The following is a 16,837-nucleotide window of genomic DNA, read 5'->3' as shown; positions in this document are numbered from 1 at the left end:
GACAGACGGAACAGTGGGGTTTGTACACTGTAGGAGAGCAGGATTATGATACCAGTGCATTAGAAACTTATACTGGGTCTACTTGTACGTGGTGCAAATAGAGAATTTGGCTGCCCTGTTCCTTATAGTCTGCCAGGCACTGCGAGAAAGAGGTGATCCGAGGGCAGCGGCCCATTTATCAATGTACGCATGATGGGGGATCTCGCCCTCAGCACACGTGGCCAAGAGGCGGCATTTTGCGGAACAGAATTGCGGACCCATTCATTTCTATAGGGCAGCACGATGTGCTGCACGGACACGGAATTGCGGACCCGCACTTCCGTGTCCGCAATTCCGTTCAATTGCGGACAAGAAAAGGGCATATTGTATTAGTGCCGGCAATGTGCGGTCCGCAAAATGCGGAACACACATTGCCGCTGTCCGTGTTTTGTGGATCTGCAAAACATGCTACAGTCGTGTGAATGGACCCCAAGTGAACCAAAAGCAGTATTCACATAAGGACGAACCTAGAGATAGTGGAGTCTCTCCGTTGTCGGTACTTTCGATTGCTCCTGGAGCTGCGCAAAGGATTTAAGTGTCAAAGTAGCAGCATGTACAATGTCCACTAAGAAGAAGAGACCCAATGATGACCAGACCTGGACTATAGAGGTGGTTAAGCTGTAGGGGATAGCTGGATTGTAAAGGAAGGAGATCATGAAGGAGTGCTGGGAAGCTAAGGCAAATCAGCTGTGGCAGGTGTCCCATATGTGCTTGGTAAAGGGTGTGTGGGGGCAACAGGAGTCTGTTGCCATAGTAGTGAGTTTGAATGAATCGGAGCAAGCCAGAACTTTTCAACTTCCACCCATTTGTTGTATGCCTGTTGGGACGCCCAATATGTGATGACACGTAGCTAAGAAGCCCAGTAATAGTGCATGATATTGGGGACCGATAGGCCTCCTCTGTCCTTGGCCGCAAACATGACCTTGCAGGGGATGCGGTGGCGTTTACCTTGCCATACGAAATCGAAACTGGCCTGTTGGAGGAGGCGTAGTTCTGACATAGGGATCCGCACTGGGAGGGTCTGAAAGTAGTAGAGCAATTTTGGGAGGAGAGACATCTTGACTGCTGCTATGGGGCCTAACGGAGATATGTACAGGGGTTTCCATTTAGCGAGAAGGGACTTAAGCTCTCGAAAGAGGGGAAGTTACTGGACTAGAGTGTGTGATATCTTTTAAGATCAAGTCGTTACAGACGCAGCAATTCCTAATTTGCCTATTTATTTATTTTGGTTTTACACAATAAAAGCATTTTAGAAAAAATATGTTTTTGTGTCTCAATTTTCTGAAGGCCATATTTTTTATTTTTTTGGGCGATTGTCTCATGTAGGGGCTCATTTTTTTCGGGATTAGGTGACGGTTTGATTGGTACTATGTTGGGCTACATACAACATTTTTTATCACTTTTATTACCTTTTTTGGGTTAACGTGATCCTTTTAGGCCCCTTTCACACGGGCGAGTTTTCCGTGCGGCGAACGTATGGCACCCGCACTAAATCCTGACCCATTCATTTCTATGGGGCTGTGCACATGAGCGATGTTTTTAACGCATCACTTGTGCGTTCAGTTGAAATCGCAGCATGCTCTATATTTTCCGATTTTGACGTGACGCAGGCCCCATAGAAGTGAATGGGGTGTGTGAAAATCGGATGGCATCCGCAAGCAAGTACGGATGCCGTGCGATTTGCACGCATGGTTGCTAGGAGACCATCGGGATGGAGACCCGATCATTATTATTTTCCCTTATAACATGGTTATAAGGGAAAATAATAGCATTCTGAATACAGAATGCATAGTAAACCAGCGCTAGAGGGGTTAAAAAAAAATAAAAAAAAATTTAACTCACCTTAGTCCACTTGCTCGCGAAGCCGGCATCTCCTTGTGTCTCCGCTGCTGATGAACAGGACCTGGGGTGAGCTACTCCATTAAATAGAGGTTAAGGACCTTCGATGACGTCACTCTGGTCATCACATGATCTTTTACCGTGGTGAATCACCATGGTAAAAGATCATGTGACGTACCATGTGATGACCGGAGTGACGTCATCGAAGGTCCTTAACCTGTATTTAATGGAGTAGCTCACCCCAGGTCCTGTTCATCAGCAGCGGAGACACAAGGAGATGCCAGCTTCGCGAGCAAGTGGACTAAGGTGAGTTAAATTTTTTATTTTATTTTTTAACCCCTCTAGCGCTGGTTTACTATGCATTCTGTATTCAGAATGCTACTATTTTCCCTTATAACCATGTTATAAGGGAAAATAATACAATCTTCAGAACATCAATCCCAAGCTCGAACTTCTATGAAGAAGTTCGGGTTTGGGTACCAAACATGCGCGATTTTTCTCACGCGAGTGCAACGCATGACAATGTTTTGCACTTGCGCAGAAAAAATCGCGCATTTTCCCGCAACGCACCCGGCTCTTATCCGGGCAAAAAAACTCACGCCCGTGTGAAAGAGGCCTTATAGATCAGGTCATTATGGACGCCATGATACCAAACATGTGTAGTATATTTTTATTAATTTTTTATTTTTAATCAATTATAAATGCGTGCCTATAAGAAGAAATTTGATTATTTTTTTTATTTTTATTTTTTACCCAGACCCATTTGGTTCTTGGAGATCCAGTGGATCTGATAGTTTACAATACGCTGCCAACACAGATGCCATTTAAGCAGAGTGTGAGCTGTGTATTATAGCTGACACTCTGCTAACCGCTCGGCCATCCTGAAACAGATCGTGGCAGGAGGGGGGCTGGAAGGGGGATCAAGCGCTGCCGTCGGCCATCCTGAAATTAGAGGGGCACAATGGGGACTGGAGCCCACGGGGGAGGGGGGGTATTATATATATATATATATATATATATATATATCTATATATATATATATCTATATATATATATATATATATATATACACACACACACATTTTGGGAGCTTCTGATCTCCAAGACACAGACAAGTGATTTTCAGGCATCACTTGGGCGTTGCGTGAAAATTGCAGCATGCTCTATATTGTGCGTTTTTCACGCAATGCAGGCCCCAAAGAAGTGAATGGGGCTGCGTGAAACATCACCCACAACGCCCGTGTGAACCCAGCCTAAGCCGGCCTTAGGATCGTATGATTGACTAGTCTGTACGGACTAGCCAATCAGAGCGATCTCCTGGTGGCAGACTGGACATGCTCTGCTCTTGGCAGATTAGGAAAAGCAGCGCATGTGCAGTTACAATAAAGTCTGTGAAGGTTCTCATTTATCCAGGTAAATTATGGTATAGCTGTAAAAAATAAATCAAGGCAACTGGACTTGCTGTAGATTTTTTGAAAACGTTTCACTCGTTCTTCCAACGAGCTTTCTCAATTCTGAGTGACTGTACAAGAATTCTCTGGGAATAAATATGTAACTGAATCAACATCTGGTAATTATACCCAGCATGGCGTCAGAGGTCATTATACCCAGCATGGGATCAGAGGTGTTGATTCCATTATCCTAATTGGAGTCAGTAGGTGATAAAGACTTCCCAGATAAAGGTGTACAGAGAATTTCCAGAGAATTCTTGTACAGTCACTCAGAATTGAGAAAGCTCGTTGGAAGAACGAATGAAACGTTTTCAAGAAATCTACAGTATGTCCAGTTGTCTTGATTTACAGATGGTTACAATAAAGGCATGGACGAGCTTTCTCTAAAGCTCTATGTCGCGTGCAGCCATAGACGAACTGGCTGCACGGCAGACAGGGGCTCAGGGGGCTTACTATAAAAAGATTAGCAGACAGATTTTTTTAAAATTAAGTTTATTTGGAAACTCATTTTTACCCTGCTTCCAACAATGCTGTGTAAAGTACTTATATAGTGGCCAACCCCTTTAAGTACATGAAAGGAAAAAGGGGGAGGAATATAAATAAAGGCTAAAATACATAATACTTCAACAAGTTTCCCATATAAAAAAAGCAAATCTCCCCTGCTTATCAATGGAGGATGCCTCGCAGGCAAAACTGATCTTGTTCTGTATAAACACAGTCACTCCTTGAGTGACTGGTGAAAGTTGAATGAAATGCCTGCGAAACCCGTCCTCTACTAATCCGCGTCACAGCCTCTTCTGTAAAATGGGTCTCCAGTAAGCAAACAACCGCCGGTAGATGTCTCTGAACTAAATCAAACACAGCCTGTCTTTTTATCTTATCCCCAGGTCCCCGTACATTCCAGGTGAAGATTATTACAGACATATAGTCAGCTAATGGAGTTCAAGAAAAAAAACACACCTTCCAAAGAGACGCATCGCAACCCACCCAAAAAGAAAAAACAGAAAAAAAACACTAACCACCCCCTCCCCCCACGATCCGCCATTGTCAAGAAGCAGATCTCTCTCTATAGACCATCCCTCCCCCTATCCTGGTCCTGCCCCCACCAAAGTTATTAAGGGCTCGTTCACACGAATGTTTGCTGGCTGTTGCCGTTTTGCGGATCCGCAATACACGGGCACCGTTCTGTGTGCATTCCGCATCAATGAAGCGGACCTATTCACTTCAATGGGTCCGCAAATCCGGAGATGCAGAATGGGAGCACGAAACTGAACACTACGGAAGCACTCCAGAGTGCTTCCTGGGGTTCCGTTCCGTGCCTCCGCACCGTAAAAAGATAGAACATGCTCTATCTTTTTGCAGTATGGAGGGATTTGCGGTCCATGGCACGGGCTTCATACGCTCGTTCACACGACCGTATGTCTTTTTCAGTGTTTTGCGGTCCGTTTTTTCTGAATCTGTTATTTTTTTTTCAGTAGTGGATCCGTTCCGTTTTTCCATATGGCATATACAGTATACAGTAATTACATAGAAAAAATTGGGCTGGGCATAACATTTTCAATAGATGGTTCCGCAAAAACAGAACGGATATGGAAGACCTATGAAGTATATACCGTATGTGTTCAGTTTTTTTTTTTTGCGGACCCATTGACTTGAATAGAGCCACGGAATGTGATTTGCGGTCAATAATAGGACATGTATCTTTGAACGAAACGGAAATACGGAAACAGAATGCATATGAAATGAATGGTTCCGTATACGGACCGTAAACGGAACTCAAAAACGGCCCGTTTACGGAATGCAAAAAACTTTTGTGTGAACAAACCCTATAATTGTGAAAAAGTCCTCCCACCAAGGAAAAGGTCAGGTGGCCATGCACATTAGGCTACATTCACACGACTGTATGTGTTTTGCAGTCCGCAAATTGCGGATCCGCCCCAAAAAAAAAATGGCGTTCCTGTATGTCATCATTTTTATAAACGGACAAGAATAGGACATGTTCTATATTTTTTTTTTGCGCGGCTACGGAACGGACATACAGATGCGGATAGCACACGGTGTGCTGTCCGCATTTTTTGCGGACCCATTGAAATGAATGGGTCTGCATCCTATATGCAAAAATACAGAACGGACGTGGAAACAAAATCCGTTCGTGTGAATTTAGCCTTAGGCTACATCCACACGACCGTATGTGTTTTGCGGTGCGCAGATCTGCTAAAAAAAAAAAAAAGGATGACGTCCATATGTCATCCTTTTTTTGGGCGGATCAATTGTAACAATGCCTATCCTTGTCCGCAAAACGGGGCTACGGAACGGACATACTGATGTGGTCTGCATCGTGTCCGCAAAAAAAATGGAATGGACACGGAAACAAAATACGTTCGTGTGCATGTAGACTTAGATGAACATGTGCAGAATCTACTGATTTTGGTGGGACTGACCAACCATCTAACGTGTTTTGAGAGCAGCAGATGTCATTGGAAAAGAGTGATCAGACATGTCGTCTTTCAACATCCCCATCCTTTGTTTTCATTGGAAATTAACCGCCATCGGGGGTATCTGACAGGGGCTTATCCCCATTTCCAAACTGAGAACATAAGCCAAGTGTGCATGTTTATGGGGTAGTTGGGAGGTTTTTTCGAATCCTTGACAATCCCTTTATGCATACTCATAAATCATTTGCCAGCGGAAAACCCCTTTTAATTATGTTTTTTATAATTATTTGTCCTTTTTACCACTCATAGTGTGAAGACATTTAAAAAAATAGAACCTTCTTCGGTTTTTGGGAGTTTAGCAGTTGTGAATAGAGTAAGAGATGGTGGTAAGAAGAAGAAGACCACATTGTCCATCTAGTCTGCCCTTACAGTATTTCCTTTTTTATTGTTCTTGTAGGATAGATATAGCAGTTCTGTGTTTTTGCTGCTCCTCTTTATGGAGAAAGGTAAAATCGGTGAATGGTGTTTAAATACTGTACCTGTATGTAGCAGCATGGCCATGGCCTAATGCTCTGTTTACCTTGCTGTGTAGCTGGTGGAGAGGTTTTGGAAACCAGTTGTGGATCCACTGAAGGCCTGCTTAAGAGTCCAGCTAAGATCATTTCCATCCTCCGCCCCTATTCATCATGGGATTCTGGGGTAAGTGCCTTTTGGTAAACCATGATTTTCATGTCATCTTTTCTTCTTGCTACTTCTGTAAAGTCAAAAATAGTAAAGTGTTTTCGGTGATAACCTTGTAGAACTGCTTTATCCAGTTTAAAACCGCGCCTCGTTCAACTATTTTGACATGTTAGACTTTTTTCAGATGTACACTGTAATTATGTAGGTGCATGTTTTTTACACCTGAATTTGGAGCAAAAACAGTCTAATTTCTACTCCACTCCAGGGCTGGTGTACTTTTCTTCTTTCATTTTGAATGGTGAAGCGCGACTTTTCTTTTCAGTAAAAGTCGCCCTTTTAGGGAGAAGTGCGACTTTTCACAGCTCATTTGCCCCTTTTTTCATGTGCATACTAATTAGACCAGAATAAGTAAGGGCTCATGCACTCCAACTTATTTTTTTTCAGTGTCCGTTTCCTGCTTTTTTTGGGCGGATCGTATGCGGAACCTTTCACTTCAGTGGGGCCACAAAAAAAGTGTGCATTCCATGTCTTTATTTCTGCATGGCCATTCCGCAAAAAAAATTATAATAATAGAACATGACCTATTATTGTCCGTATTACAGACAAAGATAGGACTGTTCGATTAGGGGCTGGCCATTCCGTTCTGCAAAATACGGAATGCACGCAGCCGGTATCCGTAATTTGCGGACCTCAAAACAACAACAGTCATGTGCATGAGCCCTAAGTATGAACCTGTCTACCTGAAAAATAACCACCAGAGGTCAGGCTAATAGCAATACGCCTAGTCTAATTCATGAAGTGCTGTGCAGCCTTTAATAAATACTAGGCATAAGACCGACAGACAAATCAAATACACCTGTCTACTAGACGCCTAAAAACAGGCAAGCTTGATAAATGTGCTCCAATGAGCCTTTTTCACTTGATAGCACAAAATGCCATTACAATTTTAATTCCATTATAGTGATTTTTACAATGTATGGTATATTTTTGTGTTTTTGTCATGGTTGGATGGGGTTTGGGCTACCACATACGTTCATTGTTTCTTTTATTTTCCTGTGTCTGGGGCTGACATATTAGTTGCGGAGAGGTATCCAGGCTCCTGACATAGACTGTAGAGGTCGTCAAAATTGACGATTTCGATCAAAACAAATGTTTGTTGCTTGAAATTTAACAACAAGCGATCAATTTAGCCAACCGATGACACTGGTCCGTTCTGATGATGATGATATCATAGCAGGGTCGGCTCCCTCACCACAATACACATCACCGGTGTCGGGCTGCTCTGCCGACATGTCATTATCATGCGCCGTGTGCTGGAGGTCTAGCTGTAATGAGGGTGCCAGCCCTGCTGCGTTATCATCAGAACTGAACAAGTGGGGTGAGGGCGCTTTACTTGAAAGGTCCTATTAGTGACTGGTAATTATAATACGCTCTACACAGACCACATAGATGTAATACAATTAAAGAAAAATCTTTTGTTAGTCTCCAGATAACCCCTTTGATGTGGCACTAAGGGCTCATGCACACGACAGTATTTTGCGTTCAGTATACTGGCCGTTTTTTTAGTTCAGCATGCGGTACATATACTGAACCATTCATTTCAATGGTTCAGCAAAAAAAAACTGAACTGTCTCCGTGTGCATTCCGTTTCAGTATTTCCGTATTTCCGTACCGTGAAAAGATAGAACATGTCCTATTCTTGTCCGCAAATCACAGTGCTTGGCTCCATTCAAGTCAATGGGTCCGCAAAAAAAAGTATCCGTTCCATTTTTGTGGAACCATCTATTGAAAATGTTATGCCCAGCCCAATTTTTTCTATGTAATTACTGTATACTGTATATGGCATACGGAGAAACGGAACAGAAAAACGGAAAGGAAACGGAAACACAATGGAAACAAAAAACAGAATAACGGATCCGTAAAAAACGGACTGCAAAACACTCAAAAAAGCTATACGGTCGTGTGCATGAGCCCTAAGACTGGGTCCAGACATGGTAGGTAAATTCCACCACCTATTTTGCGGCAAATCCATGCTGAGCGTGCAGCAAAATCCACATATACATTTCACCATTTGCATTTTAAAGGGTACAGTATAATCTGTTTTGAAAATCCCGCAGTACCATGGGGATGGGATTTTGTACTGTATTGCATTGTAAATTGCTGCAGATTTGCAGTGCAGAATCGGCTGCGCAGACGTCTGGGCCCAGTCTAAAGTGAACTGTTGACTTTCATAGACATTGAATGGAACTGAACGGATGTTCACCCCAATTACTGATGTCTATAATTAAACGGCTCTTTTGCTATGCAGATTTTCATGTCTGGGTGTGTGTGTGAACATTTTATCCCAGTGCAGCTCCAGCATTGTTTATGTCACTGAGCTTAGAAACCACTCAGTAGTGAACACTTTTATTTAAAAGTACCAAAAATGGTGTTCATTTGGTCACACAGTTTGATTAGACGTTGTCACATGTTTGTATGTAAAGTGCTAGGACACGTGCACGCAACCTTATTATGAACTTGCCATGGGCACATACTCTACCTTTATCCGATGGGGATTTTTTTATACCATATCTATGATAAAAATGATTCTGCTTAACGCAGGCCGTATTGCAGAGTTTTTTTTTTACCCTAGGAACATTTCCTTATGGAGCACCATGTAACTGCTTACATTGTGAAGACAGCTCTGTAATTCGTAGGGACTCTTTGTGCCACCCGGCAGGGTCCTTGCACATGGCCACATGACTCTCCCAAAATCACTACCAGACTGCCCTACAGGAGCCATATATTTTGTGCTAAGAATGGGATCAGTTCCCTGAGAACTAAGCAAGGAAACCTTCCAAAAAACCAATCCTGTTGCACAAAATATCTCTCTCATACAGAGCCATGTTACAGTCATTAGAAAAGATTAAAGGAGTATTCCGATTGTTAAATAGTTATCGCCTATCCACAGGATAGGGAATAACTATACGATTGGTGGTGATCCATACCCACTAGCTACTGCCTCGACCCATATGAACACCCTGATGGTGGGTGGCCTGTGGTCTCGTGCCTACCCTATCTCACCCTTTCATTACCCTAAAACATTGCCAACGCGTTTCCCCAAATATTGGTTCATCAGGGGAGTAAAACAGGGTAATAGTAGGTCAGAAATAAAAAATCTGAAGTTAAATAAATATAAAGCATATGATACATCAAAGACAATTATCAAAACATGATCAAGAGACTAAGGACTGATTGTCCCCTCAATTATAAATCAGAATGATTATTAATGCACCAATTTAGCAACAGGTAATTCTTGAAACTACTCCACATCTCAGGCCCACATGATTATTTGTAAATGCCGCAAAACTCCATAATTGTTTGCAAAAAATTAGATATAAATGCATATAACTCATAAAGTATGACCATGACTGTAAATGAATATTAATGCAATATATTCAAAGAGCCATACCACTCAAAAGTGGCCCTCAATTTATATACACATGGATATTACGTTCTAAATCATCCAGGTATTGCGAGACAGGGATATGGAGGCACTACTACCACTAAGCCATACTATACATATGTGGTTCTAAGATACTGTGCATAACTGTATCCACTCTCCCAGTATTCCTAGATCAAGTATAACATTGTGGTCAAAAGACCTCTCACGTGTCCCGTGGATGGTATGTAGGTAGCGGCTGATGCATGAGCTGATGTCAATATAGATGCACAACCCCATGTACTATATTCTCCATATATATAGGGCATGTACGCACCGGCTACCCCGCATTTCTGGTGAATGGAGCGCACGCCAGGCTCCACGTGCGCTCTCACTACACCGGACTTCCGGTCTGTGAAACCGGTAGTCCGGTACAAAGGCACAACCCCATGTATTATCTTCACCCTTTACATATTGAGAGAGGTATTTAAACATGCTAGGGACCAGGTTAGAAATGAGCTCTTGAATCCTAAGGTTAGAACGAAAGAACACATCATCCGTATTATATCCACTTTCGATACAGCAAATAAGGAGAAACATCTTGAATGAATTCTGGCCTATATTGAGAATGGATGCGGTTCTCTCTGATGTGGTCCCTCCCTGTCCGAGCATCACTTTCCGTAACGGGAGGAACCTGCGTGACCACCTTGTACATAGCCATTACACTGGCCCTAGGCGAGAAGGTACATGGCTTGATCGGAAACCCCTGGGAATACAAAGATTAACACCCGTTTGGCCACCGGACGGAAATACACTGTAAGAGATTTCATTAATTGCAGAACCAAAGGGGTCATCTACTTATGTCAATGCCAATGTCCGAGGGATTATATCGGAAAAAAGTACAGAGAATTACGACGCCGGATATATGTGAACATGTTAATGACCTGGTGAAAAGGAAAGATACCCCAGTGGCAAATCATATAGTGGAGCCACATGGGGGAAAGCCAGATGCCCTTAGGTTCTCGGCATTGGAGGTGATACATGAGTCCCAGAGAAGGGGGGACTGGGATAGGCGGATTCTCCAAAAGGAATCCAAATGGATTTATCGATTCCGATCCCAGTCCCCTTCTGGACTTAATGAGAGATTAACCTTCTCATGTTTTTTATAGACAGCCTCTTGTAGACTATTTGTTCTTCCCTGGTGTCTCTGGGACATGGAGGAATGGACGGGATCATTCATGTCTCTCCTGTTTCAGATATTTTGAGATATATATATATATATATATATATATATATATTGTGTAGGTGACAGAACTGGCCTTATACATCGACGTGAAGTGCCAGTGAAAATTATATCTTGTATGATGTTGGAATGAGGTAGCCCTTAGTAACCAGGGGTCTTCCTCTTTTACTGAATATCCACTTCTGGCTTGATCATTGTATTGCTGATTACTAATGCGCCTGTAACAGTATATGAAGGAATTTAATTTTTATTTTTAATCATTGAGAAATAGCCCAGCTTAATTATCTCTCTATAGTGTGACTTTTTTGGTTATGATGTCTCTAAGTGGCACCACAATCCTAATGTATCCCTTTATATATTTTATAGACAAACAGGAAATGATATGACCAGGTGGAACACATTTGCGTTTCACATAGCGGAAGTCCGGTGAAATGATTACACAGGTGGAGTCTTGCATACATGGGGTCGAGCCTCTGTACCGGACTTCCGACGTTTCACAGACCGGAAGTTCAGTGTGGTGAGAGCGCACGTGGAGCCTGGCGTGCGCTCCATTCGCCGGATATGCGGGGTGGCCGGCTCGTACATGCCCTATATATATATGTAGAATATAGTACATGGGGTTGTGCATCTATATTGACATCAGCTCATGCATCAGCCGCTACCTACATACCATCTACGGGACACATGAGAGGTCTTTTGACCACAATGTTATACTTGATCTAGGAATACTGGGAGAGTGGATACAGTTATGCACAGTATCTTAGAACCACATATGTATAGTATGGCTTAGTGGTAGTAGTGCCTCCATATCCCTGTCTCGCAATACCTGGATGATTTAGAACGTAATATCCATGTGTATATAAATTGAGGGCCACTTTTGAGTGGTATGGCTCTTTGAATATATTGCATTAATATTCATTTTCAGTCATGGTCATACTTTATGAGTTATATGCATTTATATCAAATTATCTGCAAACAATTATGGAGTTTTGCGGCATTTACAAATAATCATGTGGGCCTGAGATGTGGAGTAGTTTCAAGAATTACCTGTTACTTAATTGGTGCATTAATAATCATTCTGATTTATAATTGAGGGGACAATCAGTCCTTAGTCTCTTGATCATGTTTTGATCATAGTCTTTTGATGTATCATATGCTTTATATTTATTTAACCTCCGATTTTTTTATTTCTGAGCTACTATTGCCCTGTTTTACTCCCCTGATGAACCAATATTTGGGGAAACGCTTTGGCAATGTTTTAGGGTAATGAAAGGGTGAGCTAGGGTAGGCATGAGACCACAGGCCACCCACCGTCAGGGTGTTCAGCCTTATTGTGTACAGTATGGCAGTTATACAATTCAGGATAATCCACGTTTTCAGCATATGTCTTTGTGCATGGAGACACTACCTTTAGTCTGTGTTTGCATATGCCTTTTATCAGCCATCTTTATTACATTAGTAGATGATTAAACCGAGCTACTGTTGCATGGACTTTATGCCCACCTACTACCAGTTTGCTTCACATCTGTTCCTCATTGCCACACATATCTAAGGACGCCCTGTTAAATCTCTTGGCTGTTCTCCCATTTTGCTAGAACAATGAATCCTACAGTTTCAGTCTGGGTTTCAAACAAGCTCTTGTCCTGGAAGTCTTATAGGTGCTGGCTATGGCTGATCCGTATGTTCGCCTGGATTTTCGAATGACCTCCTGATCCCCTTGGCTTGTCCATACCTAGTCTGGCACTGGCTGCACTTATTGGATAGGGTCAGAGCGTTACCCACTGGAATGCACAGTAGTCATTTTAATCATACATTTCCAGCAGGAATAATATAAGTGCTCCTCTTGGATGGAGATATTGGCATTTCTGACTGGATAACTTTACCATATAGCTTCTGATTTTGATTAGTGGGGTGACCCCTGCAGTTTCGAAATTATAGTGGCCTGGCATTATGTTAAAAGGCATGTTCATTTTCATTCCATTTTTTTTATTGTGCATGAAAAACTGAAAAAAAAAGGTCTGCATAGGAGCTGTAAACATAAAACAAGAGAAAATTTTTAATTAAAGGGTTATTCTGGTAATTTTAAGTTATCCCCTCTCCACAGGACAGGGGCCAACTTTTAGATCGGTGGGGATCCCACCACTGGGACCTCCACCATTTAAGAATGGGACCCTTCACCCCAGCAGAGCCCACAGAAATAATGGAGGAGCAGGGTGAGCATGCCATTAGAGCGGTGGAAGTCCCACCACTGGGATCCCCGCCTTTCATGAGAACTGGACACTATACCCATAGAGCCCCCCCAAAATAAACCAAGCGGCAGGGGGAACATGTGCACTTCTGATTCATTCATCTCCACGAGACAGCGCTACAAACATGCATTTTTGTTTTAGATGCACTGTAGATAGGGGATAACTTCAAAATGACCAGAGTACCCCTTTAAGGCCATTTGCAAAAAAATGCTTAATTTTTTATTTAGGTGAAAAAAAGCGGATGAGGCGGGAGGTACAGTAACCTCCAAACAGGCTACAAGTTATACCAGATTACTGTTCTTGGGAACATATTTGGCTTTTGAGATTTCTCTCAAGATGATGTATGCTCTATATTATCATAACCATTGCCTAATGTATGTCCATCCTTTTATAGACTTTTGCTAGTGAACCGGGACCTGAATAAAACCTTGTACACTGTGCAGGTTCATCCCATGGAAGACATGCAGAGAACAGGTGAGCAGAATTTACAGGTGAATTTCCAGAGATCCGAACAGACACTTTCCATGATATGTCGTAGAGTGTTTCCTAAATCGTAAACCTTCACTTGTATTTGCGTGTGTATGACAGACGGCCAGCTGTACTGAGTTTCCGATTGTTATTAAACTGACAGTATATAGCAGAAGAAGGTAGCTACTTTCCCATTCTGAGCATTTCTATGTTACCCAATTACGAATTATGATATGTTATCCAAGCCAAGGTTATATAGTGCTGCCTAACACAATAAGGGCTCATGCACACGGCCGTTGCCCCCACAATACACGGGGCACCGGCCATGTGCACCCCGCATCATGTATGCGGACCCATTCTCTTGAATGGGTCCGCAAATCCGGAGATGTGGTGCGAAGGCACGGATCGGAACCCCATGTTTCTGCCTGTGCCTCTGCACCACAAAAAAGTAGTGCATGCACTACTTTTTTGCGGTGCGGATCGCGGACCCCATTCAAGTAAATGGGTCTGCGATCCGCATGCGGCTGCCCCACGGTCGGTGCCCTACAAATTGCGGTCTGCAGCAGGGGCACGGAGCCCATACGTTCGTGTGCATTAGCCTTAAAAAACATACCATTGTTACTATTATCCATATTTCCTACAGAAAAGTCACTTTGCTTTGTATGCAAATGATGTCTCAATGGGCCCAGTGAGGTGTGTATAATAGCCCAAGCATTGTTTCTGCCAAAAATGAAGCTTGTCTCGTCCACTGCAAAGTTATGGTCACAGTGAGCGGTGTGTGTGCCATGTTTTTTAACTGATTCTAGGATGTGCAGTAGCGCAGTCTAGTATTGGTAAATAGCAAGTCCCGCTATCGGATCTATTCAGATCTAAAAGTATCTATTGGGTATCGATAGTTTGATACCCGATGCAACCCTACTCCCAGTAACCAAACACCCCCACCCCTTCCCCTTGCTATGAGATTGCAGGAGCTATTAGTTGCTATTGCAGCCAGGAGGACTTATCAAGGTTCCCACGCCTGTCACAGTAAAGTTCCTAACAAGCCCGATACATATTATTATGGCAGTCATTAATGGACCTTATTCTAGGGTGCCGTCTTTTTACGCTCTGCACGCGTCTCCTGTGCTGCAGAAAGCAGGAGCTTGGCTCTCATATGAGAGCTGGGTTTTTACTCCAGTGGCTCGGAACGGCTGAAACACCAGTCAATAGCGACCATGACATCTAAGTGGTTAATAGGAGTGGGCTCCCTCTTTTAGCCATCGCCAGCCCCCACCTGTATGGGAGCGCTCACACTATTTTAATGTCCTCTTATGGGACTAATAAGTGGGTAAAAAAAAAAACAATTAAAGTTTTATTTTTATTTTTAAATCTTTAAGTTATAAAAAACACCCTTTTTTCCACTGAAAAAATGCTTTTTGATGGAAAAAAAATAAAAAAAATCTCCTAAACCTATTAGTATATCTGCATTTGTAAGGACATGAACTGTAAATGTAATTTATCCTGCAAGGTGAAGCCATAAAAAAAGCATGAATTACTGTTTTTTGCATATCCTCCGACCAAAAAAATAGAATTAAAAGTCGTCCCCCAAAAATCAAGCCCAATAACATTTTTTTTTCCTTTTTTAAAAAAAAAAGTGGTTTTGTTGTGTAAAAGTATTAAAACTTAAAAAGACTTCCATTTTTTTTCTGTAGTTAACCAATGATTTGTACTCCAAAATGATGCACTTAAAAAATATAAACTTGTCCCGCAAAAAAAAAGTCTTCATGCATCTACATCGACAGAAGAATATCATGGAATGGAATGCGCTGATTGGAAAATGAAAAACTTGCTTGGTCACTAAGGCCCCAAATGTATGCAGTGAAACTCTAGTCGCTTGGTTTGGAGTCTAAATTCTGCATTTATTATGGATGAAGCCCCTTAGGGAAAAGAGAATCCTCACTCCTATGTAGACTGAAGAGGGTTGGAAGACGTACAAGTGATGTCACATCTCTCTAGCAGTCACCCCCATTCTCTTCCCGGTGCTGATGTCTATTATTTGGTGTCAGCAGTCTATAGAGCAGGTTTAATTTACTGCTTCCCCATACCAGTGCCGGCCTTATGTTACATGGCCTCCTGTGCGGGTGTACCCCCCACATACACCGCCACAGCCATTAAAGGGGTTATCCCATGATTAATATAAAACACGAAAATCGGACATCATAAAGTACATGAAAGCTAGAACCAGCCCTGTACCTCACATGGATCCAGAGATCTCCACATTCATTGCTCTGCTAGATTTATATCAAGCTGCCAGCTAAGGCTACTTTCACACTAGCGTTTCTATTTTCCGGTATCGAGATCTGTCATAGGGTCTCAATACCTGAAAAAAAAATTGGCAATGGGGACAAAACTGTACTGAACTGAACGGAATGCTCCAAAATGCATTCCGTTCCATTTGGTTGCGTACTCATACCGGAGAGCAAACCGCAGCATGCGTTTTTTCTGAACCCTGACGGATCCAGCAAAAAAGCTAGTGTGAAAGTAGCCTAAAGGGGAGTGTCTTTTCTGCTGCAGCTCAAGAGGCATGTACATTCTGCTGGGGCTCTCTCCATATCACAGCCCATAAGGCAGTTGAAGGATTAAACTGAGCATGTGCGGCCATCTCAGTTAACCGGACAAAGAAATGAGAAAAAGAATAAACAGCAGGTGGCGCTATGCAGATACATGTTATTGAATAACTGAGTGGCTAGGCTAAATTTAATTACATGCAATAACAAAAGTATTCAGTTCCAGGTGCTGGTTTGAAAACTGTACAATATGTTTTGTAGGACAACCCCTTTAAAAGATGCAACGAATTAGTGGCATCAGATTTAAAATGTCTTAATTTAATGAAGACAAGAATGCACAGCTAATGCTTAAAGGGGTATTCCCATCAAGGGAATTTATGGCATATCAATAGGATATGCCATAAATGTCTGACAGGTGCGGCTCTCGACTCTGGGGGACTCTCTCCTATCTCAAGAACGGGGGTC

General features: G+C 42.5%; 1 protein-coding gene across 1 annotated transcript in view; it reads left to right on the top strand.

The window, feature by feature from the left end:
• The window catches only part of FUZ (fuzzy planar cell polarity protein), a 135,359-nt gene that overhangs the window by 78,012 nt on the left and 40,510 nt on the right, over nucleotides 1-16,837 (top strand). The window contains exons 8-9 of the mRNA XM_044278167.1: nucleotides 6,357-6,463; nucleotides 13,753-13,832. Coding sequence (XP_044134102.1) covers nucleotides 6,357-6,463; nucleotides 13,753-13,832 — 187 coding nt within the window. The remainder of the gene's footprint in view (nucleotides 1-6,356; nucleotides 6,464-13,752; nucleotides 13,833-16,837) is intronic.

This window comes from Bufo gargarizans, chromosome 2, assembly GCF_014858855.1.
Source record: "Bufo gargarizans isolate SCDJY-AF-19 chromosome 2, ASM1485885v1, whole genome shotgun sequence".
NCBI lineage: Eukaryota > Metazoa > Chordata > Amphibia > Anura > Bufonidae > Bufo > Bufo gargarizans.
Note: the sequence above shows the minus strand (reverse complement) of the source record. Positions and strands in the feature narration are given on the sequence as shown.